The sequence below is a fragment of the Eptesicus fuscus genome, chromosome 9 (assembly GCF_027574615.1).
Source record: "Eptesicus fuscus isolate TK198812 chromosome 9, DD_ASM_mEF_20220401, whole genome shotgun sequence".
In the NCBI taxonomy this organism is placed as follows: domain Eukaryota; kingdom Metazoa; phylum Chordata; class Mammalia; order Chiroptera; family Vespertilionidae; genus Eptesicus; species Eptesicus fuscus.
This window is the reverse complement of record NC_072481.1, coordinates 23,181,803-23,202,881: the sequence shown is the minus strand read 5'-3', so window position 1 is coordinate 23,202,881 and position 21,079 is coordinate 23,181,803. Positions and strand designations below refer to the sequence as shown.

The 21,079-nt window shown below is 57.0% G+C and overlaps 3 protein-coding genes across 6 annotated transcripts in view; 2 read left to right on the top strand and 1 right to left on the bottom strand.

Annotated features, from left to right (window-relative positions):
- Positions 1-3,101, top strand: part of STK40 (serine/threonine kinase 40) — a 36,142-nt gene extending 33,041 nt beyond the window's left edge. Inside the window, exons 11-12 of one of the 2 annotated variants that reach the window (XR_008556927.1) lie at positions 814-1,180; positions 1,840-3,101. Coding sequence is in view for 1 of the 2 variants with exons in the window: in XM_028160008.2 (XP_028015809.1) it covers positions 814-1,032 (219 nt within the window). In the remaining variant the exon portion in view is untranslated. Of the gene's footprint in view, positions 1-813 lie in introns of both variants that reach the window. The other variant, XM_028160008.2, reaches the window with a different exon arrangement.
- A 6,376-nt stretch (positions 3,102-9,477) lies between these two features.
- EVA1B (eva-1 homolog B) lies at positions 9,478-11,099 on the top strand. Its single transcript, XM_008151130.3, has 3 exons — positions 9,478-9,629; positions 10,030-10,126; positions 10,404-11,099. The coding sequence occupies exons 2-3, from the start codon at positions 10,060-10,062 to the stop codon at positions 10,829-10,831; spliced, it is 495 nt and encodes a 164-aa protein (XP_008149352.1). The 5' UTR covers positions 9,478-9,629; positions 10,030-10,059; the 3' UTR covers positions 10,832-11,099.
- A 722-nt stretch (positions 11,100-11,821) lies between these two features.
- On the bottom strand, positions 11,822-20,656 carry SH3D21 (SH3 domain containing 21). Of its 3 annotated transcripts, none has more exons than XM_054721618.1 (17): positions 20,581-20,656; positions 20,264-20,421; positions 20,116-20,179; positions 19,776-19,894; positions 19,481-19,571; positions 19,241-19,296; positions 19,082-19,127; positions 18,833-18,933; positions 18,628-18,714; positions 18,386-18,422; positions 14,638-14,688; positions 13,327-13,420; positions 13,191-13,234; positions 12,993-13,087; positions 12,201-12,865; positions 12,055-12,118; positions 11,822-11,970 (listed from the first exon to the last, which is right to left on the bottom strand). In XM_054721618.1, exons 1-17 carry the CDS (start codon positions 20,582-20,584, stop codon positions 11,899-11,901), a joined length of 1,848 nt encoding a protein of 615 aa, XP_054577593.1. In that variant the 5' UTR covers positions 20,585-20,656; the 3' UTR covers positions 11,822-11,898. The 3 variants fall into 3 exon arrangements, with proteins under 3 accessions (XP_054577593.1, XP_028015808.2, XP_054577594.1); XM_028160007.2 differs by having other exon boundaries at positions 14,638-14,685; XM_054721619.1 differs by lacking the exons at positions 19,481-19,571; positions 20,116-20,179; positions 20,264-20,421; positions 20,581-20,656 and having other exon boundaries at positions 19,776-19,932.
- Between the last annotated feature and the right edge of the window lie 423 nt (positions 20,657-21,079).

The following is a 21,079-nucleotide window of genomic DNA, read 5'->3' as shown; positions in this document are numbered from 1 at the left end:
GTTCAGAGAGGTAAACAGGTTTCCCAAAGTCACACAGCTTGGAAGTAGTGGAGCTGAGCCTTGAACCCAAGTTGATTCCATAGCCCTGCTTTCCCCCTCAGCTGATTAACACCAGAGCCTTCCACTTCAGTCGGTCCCCGTCTGCCTGGGGCACTCCGGGGGCTCGGTGTGGGGGCTCGGTGTGGGGCAGGATAAAGAAGCACAGCTGCCCCAGGCCTCTTTTTTGTTAATCCTCATTGAGGGTATTTTTTAGAGAGAGTGGAAGGGAGAAGGCGGGGGGGGGGGGGGGGGGGCGGACATTGATATGAGAGAGACACAGATTGGTTGCCTCCTGCACATGGCTGGACCAGGGCTGGGGATCAAACCTACAACCCAGGTATGTGCCCTTGACCGGAAATCGGACCCGCAACCCTACAGTGCACAGGCTGATGCTCCAGCCACTGAGCCACACCGGCCAGCCCCAGGCCCCTTTTTTAACACTCGCCCTGCATGGGCCCCTCCCAGGCTCTTGACAACCTCTCTGAGGGGAGATTACTGTCCACTTCACAGGCGAGGAAGCCAAAGTTTTGGAGTCAGTGAGGGGGATCTGGCTCAGATGCCAGGTCTGCTTCAGTTGGAATGACACCCAGGATGGCCAGCAAGGCGAGGTCCAGGTCGGCTGGGGGCCTTCAGGGGCCCACACACTCTGCCTCGGCTGGATGGGGTTCAAGGGTGTGGGGCCTGGGACGGACCTCTGGAGCCAGGCGATCTAACACTCTCCCTGCTCTTCTCTGTCCATCGCCCACACCTCTCTCTCCTGTCTCTGCCTTGCAGGCGAAGGTGACGGAGGAGTGCTCCCAGTACGAGTTTGAGAACTACATGCGGCAGCAGCTGCTGCTGGCCGAGGAGAAGAGCTCCACCCACGAGGCCCGGAGCTGGGTGCCCAAGCGGCAGTTCGGCAGCGCCCCGCTGGTGCGCCGGCTGGGCCACGACGCGCAGCCCGTGAGCCCCTTGGACGCGGCCATCCTGGCGCAGCGCTGCCTGCGGAAATAGCAGCCTCAGGCTGGGGCGCCGGCACCACCCGACACCGCCTCCCGGCCCCAGCCAGGCCCTGCTTCGGGGCGGGCCCGGAGTGCTGAACTCTCTCGGGCTGGCACGGGGCCGCCAGGGACAGCCCAGGTCACACATGGGGTCAGCAGAGGTACCACGAAGCTACCTTTTGGAATGATTGCTTGATTGTTTGGTTTTTTAATCAGAGAAGCCTAGATAACTAATCTGCTTTTAATCATGACGTTTTAATCTACCTCTGTCTCTCCAACCATGCTGTCTCTGGACTGAGTGAGAGGGAGGAGGAGGGAGCCCACCAGCCGCCGCCCCGGCAGCTGCTCCCCACAGTCCAATAAGCTGGAAGTGCAGCTCGCTGCTGGCTCTCCAAACGAATGCCCACTCCCCACCGCTCTCCCCGGCCCCTCCCACGGTCACTTTTCCTCCCTCCCCTCTGACCCCTGGCCCCTCAGTCCAAGCTTGGAAAACCTTCACCTCATCTTAAGTGGAATTCAAATATATTTATTTTTATACTGAAACCAACTTCTCTCCCATCGTCAGGTGGCTCGGACCATGGTTACTCCCTGCCCCAGCCTGGCTAACAGCAGGGCGTCCACAGCTCACAGATGGGCCCTCCTCACCCCTAGGCTCAGAAGCCCCTTCTTGCCGGCCCCGCTCCACCTCCAGCCCACCAGTCCCTCCTCGCTTCTGGTGATGGGGAGGCCTTTCTCCACTTGGCTCTCTTTCTCCCATCTCAGTAGCTTCTCTGAGGTGCTGCACACTCGCATTAACCCTGGTTTCCTTCTCCACCCTCAGCGCGGTACCGAGGTAATGCCAACATAGATGTGAAAGAGGTGCCGGGCGCGGGCTGGGGAGGGTGCGCAGGGCTGTCCACGGACAGGTGCCCGCTGGCACGCCCTCTCGCTCCCCACACCCCACTCTGTTCAGAGAATGGTGGGGACATCGCCCCTCCTGCCCTTGCCTCGTAACGGATGTGGTGTCGCCCAGCAGACTCCGGCCAGGGTCCTCCACGGGGCTGCAGGCCTCTTGGGAAGAACTGTGGGAGCTGGGGGCCCTGTCTGGCTTGAGAACAGCCCTGCTGCCCTTTTTGAGCCGACATTTTGAAGTGGATGCCTGTCTTGCCAGAAATGCTGTTCTCACCAGAATGCCCCGTCCCATGCTCCCTCACTGGACTTGGCCCTGCCCAGTGCCAAGCAAAGACCTTCCCCCGGCCTCCCCACCATCCCCCTTGGAAAGGCCAAGTGTTCCCCTCCGGGCAGCCCTGGCCCTTGGGCCCTTCCTGCCTGTCCTTGCTCCCCAATGGGAAGTGCAAGGTCTGTGTGACCTTGTTTCCCAGTGTGAGCTGCCCTCTCCCAAAAGCTGACTCACTGTGAGTGACTTGGGCAAGTTCCCAAACCTCCTCGTGCCTCAGTTTCCCCATCTGGAAAAAATGGGGCCACCTCTTGCCAGCAGTAGCAGGGCCACCCATGCCCCTTCCTCCCCCTACCCCTCCCCCAGCACTTGGGCGTCTCGTGCCTCTGCCTCAGTGGGTCTGAGGGAGCCCGCCTGAGCCCAGCACTTACTCCCCGTGGGCACCAAGCTCTGCTCTCTCAGCCGTCGCTGCTGAGAGCCAGGGTGTCCTGCTGTGGGATCGGGATGCCCTCTTTCTATATTTATTTCACAAAGAAGTCTCCTAAGGGAGTAGAAATGCAGTCCAGCACAGGGCTCCTGCCCCTGTGACTCCCTCCTGTGAGGGCTCAGCTGTGCCCTTGCCCGGCAGCCAGCCAGACCCTCTGGGCTGCTGGCCACGTGTGGTCTTTCTCCTCCTCTTCAAAGCAATATCCTCCAGGTCTACGAAGCCCTGTCAGACAGTTCAGCCACGTGGCTGATTACATTGCTAGCGAAGCAGACAAGAGGAGGTTGGGTCTGCCCTCACTGACTGTCACACGCTGAGAGAAGTCCAATTGTAAAGAAACAAAACAAAAAAAGTCACAAAAAAATTTGTATAAAGACATATTTTTGTACTACATGGGGACTCTTCCTGCATGTCAGCAATAAAACTTCCTGATCTGGAGCCACCGTGGCTGTACCGTCTGCTGTTCTTGCCCTCCTCACCTGCGTCTGTCTCCCGCCAGCCCTTCTCCCTCCATCCCCGCAGGTGGGGCAGGATTCCTGCAGCTCTTGGCTCTGCCACCAGGGGCACTGGATAGGCGCCCCCCAACCCCCCACCACCACTACAGCCACCTGGCCACAGGCCATCACTGGCTTGAATGGGGGAAGGGCCAGAACTGCCCAGCATTCTCCCGACAGGCTGGTCCAGCCTCCCCCAAAGTGCCCAAGGGGAAGCTCCCTGCTTGGCCTGGCTCAGCCGGACCGTGCAGGAAGGAGGTGTGGCTGCTGCTTGCAGAGTATTGATCCTCTCTCCCTGCCAAACCCCCATCTGGGATGGAGAGGACATAGCCAGACAGAGACCACCATGTGCCCACATGCCCATCCAGGGCAGCTGGGGTAATAAGGGCCAGGCCAGGCCCTTTCCTGAACCACCCGCTCCTTCCCCCTCCCTCGGGAGCCAAGGGGCTTCCTTCCTGTCTTCTTTCCTTCCTTCCTTTGCTTAAATTTAGACTTTGCAGATGGAGCATTGGCACAGCGAAGCTAGAGGTAGTCTGGCCCCTCCCCAGGCCACCACTGGCCCAGGCAGACTTACCTTTGTGTCCAGGATCCACACAGGCTCAGGCACAGGCCCAGGTCACAGCAGGAGCAGAGGGCCTTGCAGGAGAAGCCCCTTCCCAGTCAGTGTCCACACAGCCAGAGGGGGGCACCTCTCCAAGATGTGAGAAGGCCCTGCAAATGCTTCAGAGCAAACCCCCAGGCCTCATCCATGCCTTCACCCACAGCCCCACACCCACCCCAGCATCCACGTGGCTCCCCATCTTCCTGTCCCCTCCCGCATGGATGGGAACTTGGCCCACTTCACCTGGCCCACATCTACCTGCCGAGCTGCCCTGGCCGCACCTCCCTCCCAGCCCAGCACTGCCAGCGGCCGCCCTGGCCTTGGCTCCATTTCAGCCTCCCTCCTGTCCACACCTGATCAGCCTCCGTTCTGTACCTGGTATTTCCTAAGCTCCTACACGCCTCAGGCTTACCTTCAGCAATACCCAGATGGCAGGCTGCATGAGGGCAGGGACTGTCTTTATATGTATATTTCTTTATTGATTTCAGAGAAGAAGGGAGAGGGAGAGAGAGAAACATCAATGATGAGGGAGTCATTGATCGGCTGCCTCCTGCATACCCCCCACTGGGGATGGAGCCCACAACCCCAGCATGTGCTCTTGGCCGGAATCGAACCCGGGACCCTTCAGTCTGCAGGCCGACGCTCTACCCACTGAGCCAAACCCGCTAGGGCGGGCAGGCACTGTCTTGCTCACTCTTGTATCCCAGCACCTAGAAGGGCACGCAGCTCGCACGCCAGAACCGTGTGGTCAGCAGCCTCGCATGCTCCTGAGAAGTCAAACAAAATGAGAAGCTTCCGCCAGTTGAAGCCACTGCCTGGTCTCCTGCCCTCAGGGGAAGCAGTTTCAGAGAGAAGCCAGCCGGCTGCCCTGGGAAAGGAAGTCAGGAGATGGCGTCTCTCTCCACAGCTGAGTTGTTCAGGCTTCCAAGCCAAGTCAGCTGTGATCTCTGGTCTCTCTCTCTCCCACACCCCCTGGCCTCCCTGCGACCACCCATCTGAGGTCTGAGCCCCTTCTCTCACTTCCTGTCCTCCCTGTTCCCTGTGGCAGCCCAGCCACCCAGCAGTCAGAGTGAGCCTTTAAACGGATTATTTCCCTCTCCTCTACTCACACCCCTGAAGGCCTCTGCCCCGTGCCACCCAGAGGCCTGTCTGAGGCTTAGAAAGCTCTGCACCACCAGGCTCTAACCTGGCCTCCTCCCTCACTTCTCAGCCCCTCACGCCTCACCCGCGACCCAGCCACGTGGGCCTCCTTGCTGATTCTGACCAAGCCAAGCACAGCTTCCACCACAAGGCCTTTCATTGGCTCTTCTCTCTGGAAGGGTCTTCCCCGAGATTTGCATGGCTCCCTCCCTCACTTCCCTCTGCTCAAAACGTCAGCTCCTCAGAGGCCTTCCTGGCCACGTCCACCGGGTCTGTAGCCTTTTACCCTCCTTTATTCTTCATTGTGCTCAGCACAGCCCAACATTATATCATCTATTTGACTAGTGACTGCATGTCCCCCGGGCTCGAATGCTGAGCTCCCAGCAGGCAGGAATCTCCTCTGTGTGTCCATGTGGGGCTGGGGGTTTTGGGGGCTGGCCGTCACTGTGACTTGGGGGGAGGGTATGCCACTGGCATTGAGAGGGTGGGGACCAGGGACTCCAGACAACCCTACAAGGAAGGCAGATTCTACCTCCTGCACGACATGGGTGAAAACTTGTTTATAATCTCCAGAGCCAAGAATCTAACTCCACTTTACACATAAACACAGAAAGGCCTCGTGTGTACATAACGTACACTGAATTCTTGAGGAATGCAACTACTGTGCAGAGTGGAAGAAGTCTGTACTTTATGTTGTTCAGAGTTTTACCAAGAATGCTTCACCGTTTCAGACACTACCACCTCCACAGTATCCCGGTAGGAGTGAATCTGCACTCAGAGCTGCCGCCTTCCCCGCAATTGATCACTTCGCAGATACGTATCGTTGCCCTGTATTTCATGTATTATGACATACATGTGTGTGTGCATTTTAAATTAGATGTGGAGGTGGGTTTATCAGCCATACGTTTCATTCAGGAGCATAAAAGGGGCAGCACAAAGGATCGTGACAAGGCAGCACGGAGCTGACGGGGGAGAGCCGTGACCTGTGAAGATAGTTGGGAACAGGGCCCTGAGGTTCGAATTAAGGCCCCACCTCTTACACCCATGTGACCGCACATATATGACTCAACCTCTCTGAACCCCACTTTCCTCGTCTGTAAAATGGAGTCACCCTACAAACTACCTGGTTCCTGGGAGGTTGTGAGGGGTTGGCAGCGCAGCAGTTAGCAGTGGCAGGTGCCAAGAGTTTCCTCAGCAGCCATTACTATTCTTCATTTTGTAAACTCTCAGGCTGCCCTCCTCCCAGCAGCTGTCCTGGGTGGTGGGGCGGCAGTCAGAGGATGGGCTGGTCGTAGGAGCCCTTGAGTGAGTCCCTTTCTCTCCCCATCCAAGACCTAGGAAGCCTCTGACCCCGCAGTGGGGTGAGGCCCCCGTGTCAGGAACAGAGCAGCTGGGCCAGCCCCAGCTTGGCTGCTGGGGAAGGGAGCAGTCGGCTTGGCATTAGGCCCTGAATATGCCGGCCCCCCGAGGCCCCACCCAGAGTCTCCGGCTCTCTCAACCCCTGACCTCCCACCAAGACCTGTCTTTCCCCTGGTTCATCTGAGGATCACTCTCTGTGCCTCCCAAGGTGACAAATCTCTATTCTCACACCGACAAGAGGGCAGAGAGGCGGCCAGCATGTGGGCAGGTGGGCAGCAGCAGGTCCGCCATAGGCCAGCAGAAAGGACAACCAGCAGGCAGATAGAGGGGATGCGAGCCAGGCAGGCAGGTGACAGACATGCAGGGAGATCAGAGAGGTCCCGGTCAGCACGCCGGGGAAACAGGTGGCTGGGCAGACCTACAGGCGGGCCGGCGGGCAGGGAGAGGCAGGCAGAAAAGCAGATAGGCAGGTGGCCAGGAGGACACGTGGACTGTGCAGATGGCCACACGGGCCAAAAACTGTGGGCATCTCCCCTTGGGTCCTAGGAGCAACCCACAGCTTCTTCCAACCCTCCAGGGCAGGGCGGTCACTTCTCCCCCGGGGCCTGGCTTAGCCATATGCATCCCCCTGCCGTGTGTCCCTCCCTGAAGGGACCGGCCACCATCTCAGCCCCCACTCTGCTCCAGCATGGCCACCCGCCTCACCGGGGCTGAGTCAGACCTGACCACACCCAACACATGCCACCACCAACCAGACACAGCTTTGTCTGTAGAGTGGTTCCCAGAGATCTGCATAGCACAGGGATACACGGAAACAGCTTAGCACAAACATAGCCCAAATCTCACAGCTGCCACTCACAGAGAGGCGCAGAGACACATGGAGACAGGCACATGTATGTGCCACGCAAAGGCACCCCCCCCCCCCAACACCCAGGGTAGGTCACAAGCACAGCCAAAACACATTAATCTTCACATGGATGGTGGGCATTCAGCACAATGGTACAACCACGGACACCCACCGATATCCCAGCCAGGGGTCAGATCCTGGCCTCGCCTTCGCCTCGTGGCCCAGTTTAACATGGCTGATGGCGTCCTAGTCCTGGCCAGGTCTTCCTCCCCCGTCACTCATCTCTCCTGCCTGACGCCTCCTCCCCGGGACCCCTCAAGGCTGGAGCTTCCAGGACTCAGGCTTCAGACGCCTTCTCTTCTCACCCACTCCCACGGTGTTCAGTCCATCTTGGGTGTTAAGCTCGCAAACACATTTCCAGCCCAGACACAGGGCTTCACCTCCCTGCCTCACCCGGTAGCTACTGGACATGTCAAATCTATCTAAAAAGAAACTCAGATTGCCCCACACCTGCTCCCGCCTGAACTTTCCTCAGGTGTGTGGGCCTAATGCCAAGCAGCTGTCCCATACTCCTCTTCCCGTGGCGTCCACATCCCATGCAGGACGTCCTGTTGACACTCCCTTCAAAACGCTGCCTGAATGGGTCCTGTCTCCCTCCTCCACAGCCCATCCCGGTCCAAGCCCTCTGCCACCGCGGCCTGGAGGGCTGCCAGCCTGCGCACAGCTCTGCTTCCATTCTCGCCTGTGTGGCTCATCCACGCTGAGCCCCTACAGGGATCTCTCCAAAGCGTGTCACCAAACCACGACACTCTCCTAGCTCCAGGGGCTCCCCAGGACACGCACATCTAGCTCCTCCACAGGGTCCAGGGACCCTAAGACGTTCTACTTCAGGGCCCTCGCCCTCCTTCCTGCCCCACACTCCGCCCCAGATCCTGCCTGGCTGCCCCCGCAGGATCTAGCTCTCACCTCAGATGTCCGCCTGGAGGGCTGCCCAGGAGTTCCCCATCACCCTCTGTTCCATCACCCTCTGAGCACCCAGCAGCACCGGCGTCTCTCCTTCGCGTACTGTCTGTCCATGAGACAAAGATTTGTGTCTGTCTGTTCACCGCTGACCTCCCATTGCTAGGAGATGCTAACAGGGGGCTCAGTTGGCATTTGTTGACTAGAGGCTGTACGGATTTCTACACAGACATGCCCACCCCCACAAAAATGCTCAAGCAGACACAACATGAAAATAGACACACCAATATACAGATATAGGCAGAAATAGTGCCACATGCTCACAAAACAGACTACAGTCACAGAGATACCCAGGAGACCTCTCCCACCCCCAGGGGAGCCCGTCCTAGTCCTTTCTCCACTTGATCTGTCCTCTGCATGAACCCAGTCTCAGGACTTGGAGAGGGGGGTCTTCAGCCTGGACAGAGAGGGGGGGGTCACTGGCCCACAGGCCTCAGGCAGCGCCTTCAGCTATGTCTGCAATTTCCTCTCCCCCCTTCCTTCCCTCCTCCTCTCTAAGGCTCCCGCCAAGAAGGCCTCCCCCTCACCCCAGCCCCAGCACAGGAAGGGGGGCCCAGGAGGGGGGGCTGGGAGTCTGGGCAGGAAGAAGACCTGGGCCCACACACTGATCACACCACACATTGCATGCACAAGCCCTTGAGCCCATGTGGAAACGCATGTGCACGGGCAGGTCTAGCCAGAAGGAAAAGGCATTTTCGCCACACACTCTGGTGCCGAACACAGGGGCCCTGAGGCCCCAGGCTGGGTTCTGCGAGGCTGGCCTTGCAGCCTGGCTGGAAGCCTGAGTCCAGCACTCATTAACCCTGCTGACCAGCCTCAGCCAGCTGGACACAGCCACCGCTGGGCCCCGGGAGGAGGGGAAGAGTCCCTTCCCTCGGGTGTGGCTTGAGGGTCTGGGGGGGCGCTGACAGAGCAGGCAGTCTTGCCTGGGGAGGGAACCTCCTGGGAGGAAGAGCAGGCAGAGGGACAGGGTTAGGAGCCCAGTGGGTTCAAATCCCGACCGTTTGGTAGTTTTTCAATCCGTGACTCAGTTTACTTATCTGCCAAGTGGGGATGACCCCGCAATACAGGATTATTAAGAAGGATTAAATAAAATAATATTGTAAAGGGTTTATTTAGCCCATGGCCTGGCACCTAGGCAGAACTCCATCCTCCTCGTTATTATTATTGTTGTTGTTATTAGTAGCCTGGGGGCGGGCCCCTGGCACCCGCCTCCCCTGCAGTTTCCTGCGGGGGTGGGGGGACAAGACGCCCCGCAGGCCTCGCTCCCCCTCCTCTCCCCTTCCTCTGCCGGCCCTTTCCCTCCCCGCCTCCCCCGCCCCGCCCCGCCCCGTCCCTCCTCTTTCCTCGGAGGAAACTTTCCGCCGGCTGGTCCATCGGCCCGTGTCCGGCCCGCGCTGCCGCGGCCTGGAGCCCAGCGGACCGGACGGGGCGGGAGCGGCCGGGCCCCGGGTGTGTGCGGCCGCCGGAGGCGCTGGGGCCGGTCCGCGGAGAAACGGGGCCCTAACGGTGAGTGAGCCCGGGCCTGCGGGCCGGCGGGCCCCCGGGGGCGGGCGGGATGGGAGAGGGAGTCGGCCTCCCCTCCCCTCCCGGGAGCTCGCCCTAGGAGGCGGAAGGCACCGCGCTTCTCCTGCATCTCGCTCTCGGGACAGCGGAACCGGACCTCTTTGGGGGACCTCACGAGGGGCGGAGCCTCCCGCGGCCCACGCCCTGACCCCAGGTTGGAGGGGTGTCGGTGCGCGGGGGGAGGATCCCCGGACTGGGCCCAAGTCTGCGAGGAAGTCGGGACGCCGCGCTTTCCAGGGTGGAACCCGAGGCCGCTCCTCCAGGGAGAGGAGCTGCCGGAGGGGAGCGGGGTCAGGGCCAGCTGGCGGCCGGGGAGTAGGATCTGATCACACTCACCTCGCAGGCTGACCAGGGAGCAGCCCCCCGGAGCAGCATGGATGCCCCCCGAAGAGACATGGAATTGCTCAGCAATAGCCTGGCGGCCTACGCACACATCCGCGGTGAGGGCGCCCGAGGCGCGCACCTCCCCCTGCCCCTCTGCGGCCCCCTACGCCCCCTCCCCCCCCTTTCCATTATAATCACCCCGTCCCCCCCCCCCCCAGCTAGTCCCTTACAGCCAGTTACCCAGCCTCACTGTCCCCGATGCCCGATGGCCTAATGTCCTTCCAATAGGAGGCACTGTCCTCGCCCCCCAAGCTTTAAACCTGGAGTCTTTTCAAGATGGAGTGACTCCCATCCGCCGGGGCCCCTCCGTGACTTCTGCCCTCTGACCTCCAGCTAACCCGGAGAGCTTTGGCCTCTACTTCGTGCTGGGCGTCTGCTTCGGGCTGCTGCTCACCCTGTGCCTGCTGGTCATCACCATCTCCTGCGCGCCCCGCCCGCGGCCGCGGCTCCTCGCGCGGCGCCGGGACCCCCGGGGCGCCCTGGAGGAGGACGACGACGAGGAAGACGAGGAGGACACCGTGACGCGGCTGGGCCCTGATGACACCCTGCCCAGCCCGGAGCTGTCCGCGGAGCCCGACGGGACCGTGAGCGTTAACGTCTTCACTTCGGCAGAGGAGCTGGAGCGCGCGCAGCGTTTGGAGGAGCGGGAGCGGATCCTGCGGGAGATCTGGCGCACCGGGCAGCCGGACCTGCTGGGCACCGGCACGCTGGGGCCCAGCCCCACGGCCACGGGCACGCTGGGCCGCATGCACTATTACTGACCGGGCCTCGTCCACAGCCGGGCGCTCTGGGCACTGGACGTGCACGCGAGCTCAGAGCTGCCGCAGGACCTTCCGGCGGCCCTGCCCGCGGCGCTGTCGGCCCCGCCCCCTCGGCTCCCACGGTGCTACTGGGCGTGAATCCCCACCCTCTGGGAGGCGCCCTTCCCCGTCCGGCCTGAAGACCCTGGCGGGAGGGCAGGACCCAGGGGCCCCACCCTCGCTCTAGGGGACGGTTAAGAGGTGAAGTGACCAATGAAAGCTGCGTTCTTAGTGACTCAGTCTCCCTCTGTTACCCCAGCCTCCAGCGTTCCGCAGGCTCCCGTCCTGCAGAGGGCCCAGGGCTGAGAGCCGCCCCCACCACTCCGTCCTCAGCACACTTGCTCGCATTCACTTCACGGACGGCAAAAGCACACTCTACCACGTCACCAGTCTCACACAGAACAAGTATCACTCGAATTCCTTACTCACAAATGCACTCCTTACGCGCATGCTCCTGAGCACACGTCCCCCCTGTCCCTACACGTGCCCAGGGCTCATGCATCACTGCAGTCACACAAACAGCAGCCTGGGAGCCCGACCTTGACGCCAAGGTGCCCCAGTGTAACCACGCGTGCCTGAGCTGGGCCGTGGCGTTTGTGTCGGAGCCGAGGTGCGTTCCTGTGAGTCCTTCGGAACGGACAGTGGGGCCTCCTGGGAGGAGTCTGGGATTGGAAAGCCGGGCTGCTGGCGCACAGCTGGATTCCGGAATCCGGCCGCAGGCAAAGCCTGACCCCGCCTGGGCCTGGGCCCCTCCTGCTTGCTGGCGTCCGAAGGAGACGCCCACCCAACCCCCGCCATCCGGTGGGTAAAAATAGCCGTGCACAGGCCCTGGGAACAGTAATGAGAGCCACATGTTGGCCAGATGTGCCAGGAAGAGACGGCCAGGAATGCAGAGCACCAGCCCCGCCCCGCCGGGAAGGCCCCGCCCCCGCAAGGACCAGGCAGGCGCGGTGAGCGTACACAGCAAAGTTTACTTTCTTGGCTATCCCAAAGTTGTGTGCCAGGATGTCTTCCCTCCAGGCTCCACCTCACTGCGGCTGCGGCTGCGTGGGGCTGGAGCTTGGGGTCAGGGATTCCTCGGTCTTCAGGTTCATCTGAGCCTGGTGGGGAGACGGCGTCAGGGGAGGGCCCGCCACCAGCCAGCCCCCTTCCTGCCGGGATTCAGGGATTGGAGCAGCACCCACCTCCAGCAGCCGGCGCCTCTCCCTCTCGCTCTTCAGTTCCTCCCAGATGTCCATTAGCTTACTTCTGCAGACAAGAGGATGAGGGGAAGGGGTGGGTCAGCCCTGCCCTTCTCCTTCCCACACTCTCCGAATCTTCCCCGACTTACTCCAGCTGCTCCCCCATCAGCTCCAGGGCTTTCCTTAAAGACTCCACCTCCTCCTGTAGCTTCATCACCTCCTCTTTGTCGTTTTTGCTGACCGTGGGATTTTGTGGGACCCGTGAAGGAAGGGTGGGAGTTCCTTGAGGGCCTGGAGCCGGCTTGGTAGGCTGTGGGTGCTTTTGAGCAGGGGCTACCTTTTTGGGGGGTGCCTCCTCTTTGGGGGACGTTTCATCCTTCGCAGGAGTCTTCTCCTGGAGGGTGGTGGGCTCTTCCCAGGGCTGGACCAGATTCTCAAGGGGCTCTGGCATGGCCTCCAATGGGAGTGCAGAGCTGTCCCTCTTATCAAGGTGTTCCTCTGGCTTATGGACCAAGGAAGACTTGCCCTTGGTCTTGGACTTGGACGGGGCTGCTTCCGGAGAGGGATGGAGCTGAGTGTTGTCCCCAGAAGAGGTCTCTTCAGAGAGTATCTGATCGAAGGTCAAGGCCTCGTCCCCAGAAGAAACCAGCTTTGAGTAAAGGGCTTCATCTTCAGGGGTCTCATCCGCAGAAAAGACCCCTTCTGGGCTGGGGGCCTTGCGTGGAGGCAGGGTCTTCTTTGGGGTGAGTGTCTTGCCCGTAGTAGCAGTTTTATTCGCGGGAGGGGCCTTTGCTCGGCTTTTCCGCTCTTCCTCCTGTGGTGATGGGGATAAGGTCTCAGCTGAGGGCTCTCCTCGGCCTGGGGTCCTTCACCTGCACATGCCATGCCCCTGGGAAGCGGACCGCTCAGCCTCCCACTCTGCCATATTGCGGGCCTCTCACCTGAGTGTTTGCAGGTCGTTGCCGGGTAGCCTGGGTTCTGGATCGCTTTTTGCCAGTGTGGCCCGGACCCCCACCCAAGAAGCTGCCACTGGAGCCTATGAGAGCAGAATGTCAGGGGTCCAGGCGTAGTAGGACGCTGAGTCTCTTCCCTATCCGTCACCCAGTCCTCACCCAACTGAGAGAGGCAGCCAGACTTACCCAAGTCTCGGGAGGGGCGCTTCTGACCATCTCCACCAGGGGGCCTGCAACAGATCCCCATCAGACCCAGGCCTGTGACAGGCACAGCATTTCCTCTGCACCCTCATCCTTCCCCCAACCCCACCCTGCTCCTTACTTGGCTTTGCTGGGCCCAGTGTGGACTGTGGTCAGCTTCTTGACTGCAGGGAGGGCTGTTTTGGGCATCATCTTTTTTGATTCCTTAACAAGAGCTGGGAGGGAAGAGGTGAGTGCAGCATTTGTTCTCACTCATCCATCCACCTGGGAGCCCCTGGCCCTGCCCTGTGCTGTGCACAGGGATCAGGGACAGGTGGTGAATCATGTGACTCCGTCTCTTGGGAGCTCTGGGGAAGCTGACCACCTTCATGCCACAGGGGCATAGGGAATGTGGGAGCACCCCAAAGAGCGGTCAGGGACGGCTTCGTGGGGTAGATGGCTCCAAATACTGGCAGTTTTTCAATCCATGCTTTTCTAAGACCTGTCCCTGCTTAGTGTCATGACTGGTTCAGACTTCATTTCTGTCCTGGACCATGGCAAGACCTTCTAGTTCACCGTCCCTTAAACTTCGTCTTTCCATCTCATTTACTCCCTAAGAAATCCCACCCAGTCTCACGGGCTTAATTATCAGCAACTAGAGGCCCGTTGCATGATATTCGTGCAAGAATAGGCCTTCCTTCCCCTGGCTTCACTCCCAACTGCCCAGGAGCCTGGGAGCCGGCAAGTCCCTGCTCCTGGCCTGCCCAGGAGCCAGCACGTCTCCGCTCCCCGGCCTGCCCAGAGCCCGCAGCCCTCGCTTCTGTCCAGAACACCGCTCCAATAGCTCCCTCATCCGCCCCCCTTCCCCTCATAGCAGGTGTCACCCACTCCCCGCCGCTTTGTGAGCCTGCACATGCAAATTAACCTACATCTTTGCTGGGTTAATTTGCATACTCACTCTGATTGGCTGTGGGTGTAGCGGAGCGATGGCTAATTTGCATGTTTCTCTTTTATTAGGTAAGATAAGCCAAGGACTCCAACATTTCCATTTCTAGTTCCTCCCTCTTCCCTGAACTCCACACTCAGATCCGACTGTCCTCCCATTATTTGCACTTGGAGAGCTAACTGGCCTCACACACTCAACATGTTCAAAACCTATCTCTTGCTTCCCAAACTCCTTGTTCCCTGAATCTGCCCCTTTCCCAGTGTTCCCCTTCTCACCCAATTGCCCACTTGCTCATACGACAAAGTGAGGAGTGATCCTTGACCTCTTTTATACCTTTATGCTGCACACATCCAACCCTTCAGTAAATCCTGTCTGCTCTATCTTTAAAACATGTCCTAAATCCACCTCTTTTCACTACCTCGACCACTAGGCACTCCTAATCAAGTCACCACCATCTTCACCTGGACTATTCCAATGGCCTCCAACCTGGGCTTTGGCGGTACTCACCCTGCCTCTGGTACGTTCTTCCCCCAGCAGCGTGAGTGAGCTCATGTTCTATTGGGGAAGCAGGCATAAACCAAAGAAGGAAAACATGCAGTGTGTTAGAGAGTAGAACATATTATTGAGGAAGGATGAGAATAATTTTTTTTAATATATTTTATTGATTTTTTACAGAGAGGAAAGGAGAGGGATAGAGAGTTAGAAACATCGATGAGAGAGAAACATCGATCAGCTGCCTCCTGCACACCCCCCACTGGGGATGTACCCGCAACCAAGGTACATGCCCTTGACCGGAATCGAATCTGGGACCTTTCAGTCTGCAGGCCGACGCTCTATCCACTGAGCCAAACCGGTTAGGGCATGATGAGAATAATTTTAGTGGTATATGTGACAATGCTGCGGCCACCTGAGCCACACCGGCCAGGGCTTTCCGAGTGAGAATAATTTTAAACGGGGTGGTCAGAAAAGGCCACAGTGAGGTGACATCAGAGTGAACACCTGGAGGCCGTCACACACATTGATCATCACATCCATAGGCACGCAAGCAGCCACCTGAAATGTTACCCACACATGTGTCATCACACAGATACATGCACAAATCCCCAGACGCCATGCTGCAATGGGCAAAAGCATGGGTTCTATAACCAGACACCAGGCTTTGAATTCTGGCTCCATGACTTGCCAGTTATGAGAAAACCTGGGTAGGTTAAGTTAACCTGTGGCCCAATGTCCTCATCCATAAAACACGGATGACCACAGTACACATCTTGCAGGGTTATTGTGAAGTCTGAGGGACTTCATCCATATGAAGTACTTAGAGAAGAGTGCTTGGCATACAGTCAAAGCTCGTAAAAATGTGTTTTTTTTTAGCCGAAACCGGTTTGGCTCAGTGGATAGAGCATTGGCCTGCGGACTGAAGGGTTTGATTCCGATCAAAGGCATATGCCTGGGTTTCAGGCTCGATCCCCAGTAGGAGGCATACAGGAGGCAGCCAATTAATGATTCTCTCTCATCATTGATGTTTCTCTCTCCCACCTCTCCCTTCCTCTCTGAAATCAATAAAAATATATTAAATATATATATATTAAAAATGTGGGTTTTTTAAATCAGGGTGACATTGGTTAATAAAATTATATAGGTTTCAGGTGTCCAATGCTATAATACATCATCTGTATATCATCCGGTGTGCTCACCATCCCAAGTCAAGTCTCCTTCCGTTAAAATGGTAACTTTGACTTCTGCTTCCTGAAGAATGACTGATGAGGTGCCCTCTGGGGCTCTTCCACTAGATATAATTGCTACTATACCCTGCTTATTATATGATTTTGGGGCACTGTTGGACTTAAAAAGAGGTAGGAGAGGGGCAGAGAAAGGGAGAAATTGGGGCCAGACGTAAAAGGCAGTCCTCTCTGAAAGAAGTCTTCCCCAACCAAGGCGTGCAAGACTCCCACAGACTGAGATCAAGTCACGCGCTCCCACACAATGATCATAACACATAAGACAGGCCAGTGAGAGCAGAGTCGGCAGACACGACACCCAACACACCTGGAATTGTCAGGTGGAAAATACAGCACAACCCTGTATAACATATTGGAAGAAATACAGGATGAGCCTGCAACAAAGGAGCCATCAGGAGTAAACAGGCAGATGTGAGGAAAGGGGGAAAAAAGAAAGAAGAAAGCTAAACTACTAGAGGTGAAAACAGCACTCCTGAAATAAAATGCAATGTATAAATTAAACAGCAGATCAAACATAGCCAAAAAGCTAGAGAGAGAATTACTAAAACAAGAAGTAAAAAACGTGAAAGCAATGTTTAAAAAAATGGGTGATATGGCTGAGTTAGTGGACAGATTTGCAGCCCACACAGCTATAAAACTGGACAAAAATGACAAAGCAACCATTTCAGTGCTCTGGAAACTGACCACAGGCTGAAATCATCTGAGAAGCATTTATGGTTGGTGGGCTCTTGCCTACTCCTCCCCTCCACCAGACTCCTCCCCATTCCCCAGCCCACACTGACTTTTGAGTGTGGGGCAGGTTGAGGATCAAAAGGTTCACTGTCATGGTTGAAGGGAACTCAATCAATTTGAGGTATAACATTGGATTTGGTATTGGTTTCATAGATATGATACCAAAACCACAAGCAACCAAAGAAAAAAATAGATAAATGGGACTTCATCAAAATTAAAAATTTTTGTGCATTAAAGGACGCCATCGAAAAAGTAGAAAGTTACCCTGGCCGGGTTGCTCAGTTGATTGGAGCATCATCCCATGTACCAAAAGGTTGCATATTTGATTCCTAGTCAGGGCACATACCTAGGTTGCAGGTTCCATCACTGGTCAGAGCGCATACAGGAGGCAATAGATCAATATTAATGTTTCTCTCTCTCTCTCAAGTCAATTAAAATATAAGTAAATAAAAATGCTAAAGGGACTGCTGTAATGAGAAGAAAAAGAGAGAGAAACCTAGGCATACAGAATTAAAATGGCAATAAAAATAAGTACCTATCAATAATAACCCTAAATGTAAATGGATTAACTGTTCCAATCAAAAAGCATAGGGTAACTAAATGGATACGAAAACATGACCCAACAATATGCTGTCTACAAGAGACCCTCTTCAGAACAGAAGACACACACAGGATGAGAATGAAGGGATGGAAAAACATTTTTCATGCAAATGGAAAAGAAAAAAAAAGCTGGAGTAGCAATACTCATATCCGACAAAATAATTTCAAAGTGAAGGCCATCACAAGAGATAACAAAGGTCACTACATAATATTAAAGGGATCGATCCAACAAGAGGATATAACCCTGGTAAACATATATGTGCCCAATATAGGAGCACCTAAATATATAAAAAAAACTTCTAGAGGATTTTAACTGAGAGATAAACAACAATACAGTCATAGTAGCGGACTTGAATACCCCGCTGACTTCACTGGATCGATCCTCCAGACAAACTTAACAAGGAAACAGTGACTCTAAAGGACACACTGGGCCAGATGGATTTAATTGACCTTTATAGAACGTTTCACCCCAAAGCTGCAGAATATACATTCTTCTCAAGTGCACATGGATCATTCACAAAGATAGACCACATGTTAGGACACAAAACAAGTCTTACAAGTTCAAGAAGATTGCAATCATATCAAGCATCTTCTCAGATCACAGTGGAATGAAATTAGATATCAACTACAGTTGCCCTAGCTGGTTTGGCTCAGTGGATAGATCATTGGCCTATGGACCTAAGGGTCCTGGGTTTGATTCCAGTCAAGGGCACATACCTTGGTTGCAGGCTCCTCCCCAGTCCAGGCCCTGGTCAGGGCTTGTGCAGGAGGCAACCAATCAATGTGTTTCTCTCACATCGATGTTTCTCTCTATCTTTCCCTCTCTCTTCCACTCTCCCTAAAAATCAATGGGAGGGGGGAGGGAGGTGGATATCCTCGGGTGAGGATTAACAAAAAAAAGAAATCAGCTACAATAAAAACATCCAAAAACATTCAAACACATGGAGGTTAAATAGCATGTTATTAAACACTGAAAAAGATCTAAATATACTGATAGCTGCATTCTCAAGACATACAGAGAAACATGAACATATTGATACATACAAACATTGGTCTACATACGTTCCTATCAGATTCTTAACTCCTAAGAGGGTGTACTAGACCACTGGGGAGCTGTGGGTGTTTATGGACTGATGGGTCCCCCAGACAATGCCCCTCCAATCCCCCACCTCCAGGGCACCCACCTGAATCTTGCATTTTTCGTGGGAGCAGCTTCTTGATCTGTGCAAAAAAGAAGTATCAGAATCTGAAAAGAAGCCTCCACATTTCTAGGTCCACCCTCATTTAGGGGTGACCCTACAGCTGTGTCCAGTGAGCATCAAGACCCCCAACTTTGTCCAGAGTAGCCTGCCTGCCCCCTGCCTCCCTCCACACACACACACACACACACACACACACACACCAGAGTGTCTAGCCCTGTACTCACTGGGGGTGGTGGGAGCACAAAGTTGTCTGGGAAAACTCCTCTTCTGCCTTGAGACTCTCCTTCCCACCAGCCCTCATCCTCTGTGATCTGGGAGCGAAAGATGCTGGGCAGAGGTGTGCCAGGTCCTCAAGGTCCTTCCTCCCCAGGTCCCACCCCTTCTCAGCAGGCCCTCCCCTACACCCTCCCCTGCCTGTGCCTTTCATACCTTCCTCAGCACCTTCACCTCGTCCCCCCTCCGCAGTGCCAACTCATCTGGGGCCTCCGGCTGGTAGTCAAACAGGACCCTATAGGTCTCAGGGTAGAAGACTAAGGGGAGGTCAGTCCTCTGAAGCCAAATCCCCTCCCCAAATCAGTCTTCAGATCCCTCCTCCATCAGCCTAGCGGGATCCTCACTTCCGGAAGTGAAAGTGCTTTGGGAAGGGCTACCCAAGGGATTGTTTGGCTGGGTGCTCACCTGGCCGCAGGTAGTCTGGAGGGTTGTCACAGGTCAGGCTGTTCATCTAGTGAGGGCAGGGAGCGGGAGGAACAAGCTGAACCTCCAATCCCCCCTCCCCAACCCTCACAAGGCCCCATGAGGCACTCCCCACCTCTTCACCCACTCCACCCAATTTACCTTGGGCGGTTGCTGGGGATCAAGGCAGAGTGAAGGCATGCCTGGGTTATCAAGGCCTGGTGAAGGAAAGGGAGGTTAGGGGGGGTGGGGGGGGTGTTAATTCATAGGTTAGGTCATAGAAGAGGTCAAAGGGGTCACAAGGTCAAGATGTGTGGGTCACAGGTTTCAGCCACTGGGAGGGTCATGGGAGACTGCAGTCTGGTCGCAGGGTTTCACGGGGTCACCGGGCCCAGGTCTCACTTGGGGGCCCACTGTCCAGCAACTCCACAAAGTTGGATGGAAAGGCTCCCAGCTGCCCATTCTTCTTTCCCAGCCACCAGCCGTCCTCAATCTGCGGAGGGGGAGGACGCAGAGGTTTCCGGTTCTGCCCCAGGAGTCTTTCTAGAAATCACTCTTGGTTCTGCCCTGATTCTGCCGGATGACCCCCTCCATCCTTGCTCCCGCACCATTCCCATCACCCTCACCTCACTTCACCCTCACCCGTGGGTGTGCTCCATCATCTCCCTCAAATCCTCTCATCACCTCATCCTCTCACCTCCTTTATCACTTCCACAATCTCCCCAACTTGCAACTTCAACTCGTCTGCCTGCTCCGGACTGTAGCTGAAGTTCACTTTGCACCATTTTGGGGAGCTCCGAGATTTGGCAGGGCGACCTGGGATGCGACGTGAATGAGAACGCTTAGGCCGAGTGGCCCAGTCCGCCGAGCTGGGGGAGGTGCGTACCTCCAGCCCTGCTCAGGGCGGAGCATTGTGCTTGAGAACCAATCACAGGCCACAGAGCGGCCAAGCAGCTCCGCCCACAGAGACGCCCGAGGGGCCAGAGTGGGCGGGCCGCACAGCGATGGCTCCCCGCTCCAGGCCGGCAGGCTCTTACCTCGGCTGCGCGCACAGCGTGGTCTCGGCGCCTCTCCCGCGCCGCGCAAAGTCTCCGGGATTTCCTGGAAATGAGGCCCGGGAGAGGGGGCTGTCAGCTCCCGAGGGTGAGGGCTGAGACGCCCGCCAAGTAGACCCCCAGGGCTCACCTGCACCAGGCGCTCCGGGAAGAAGCCACAGTGGCCCCCCAGCTCTCCGCGCAGCCAGCCCCGTGCGGGTCCCTTGCACACCTGTCGGACCACGTCCCCGGGCGCCAGACTCAGCTCACCCTCCTTCTGCGCACGGTATCCGGCCAGAACCAGTACCTCTGCGGGCGGAAGCGCGGCTCAGAAGGGCCCAGTCAAGGCCGCCTGGCCCTGGCGGGAGTCCGGGCTCCGTGTTGGGGAGGGCGGGGTGGTGGTGGTGGTTTTTGTTGCCATTTCCACACGGTTGTGTAGAGGACCCACCCCAAGCCTTCCGCACATACCCATCGCTTCCGGGACGCCCTCCAGAGCCGGGCAGGGAGGATAGAGCGATCCCGCGGGCAGCTGAGTACTGGGCTGGGTAGGCTGGGACGAGCTGCGAGACTGAAGCAAAAGAGGCGGAGACACAAGCGGATAGGATAGGTCCCGCTCCAGGTGCTGAGAGTGGGTGTGGGAGAGGGGGCGGCCCGGCTCAGCAGGTTTGGCCCCCAACCCAGGGATGAGGAATCCAAGGTCTCCGGCCAGTGCTGAGGTTACAGCTCCCAGGTCACCGCTCTCCCATTTGCTCTTGCCTGCCCACGCACCTAAATTTTCAGTCCAGCTGCCTCCGGTCCCCCTAACCTTAGCCCTGAGGCTCCCACCCACCTTTGGCAGAGCCTTCCTGGCCTATCTCCCTGCTGGCAAGCCTTTAGCTGCAGGGGAAAAGGTGGGGAGAGGCACATACCTGGGTGGGGTCCCCCCTGCAGGCAGGAACCGCTCCTTGGCAGGAGCTGAGTGGAAGGG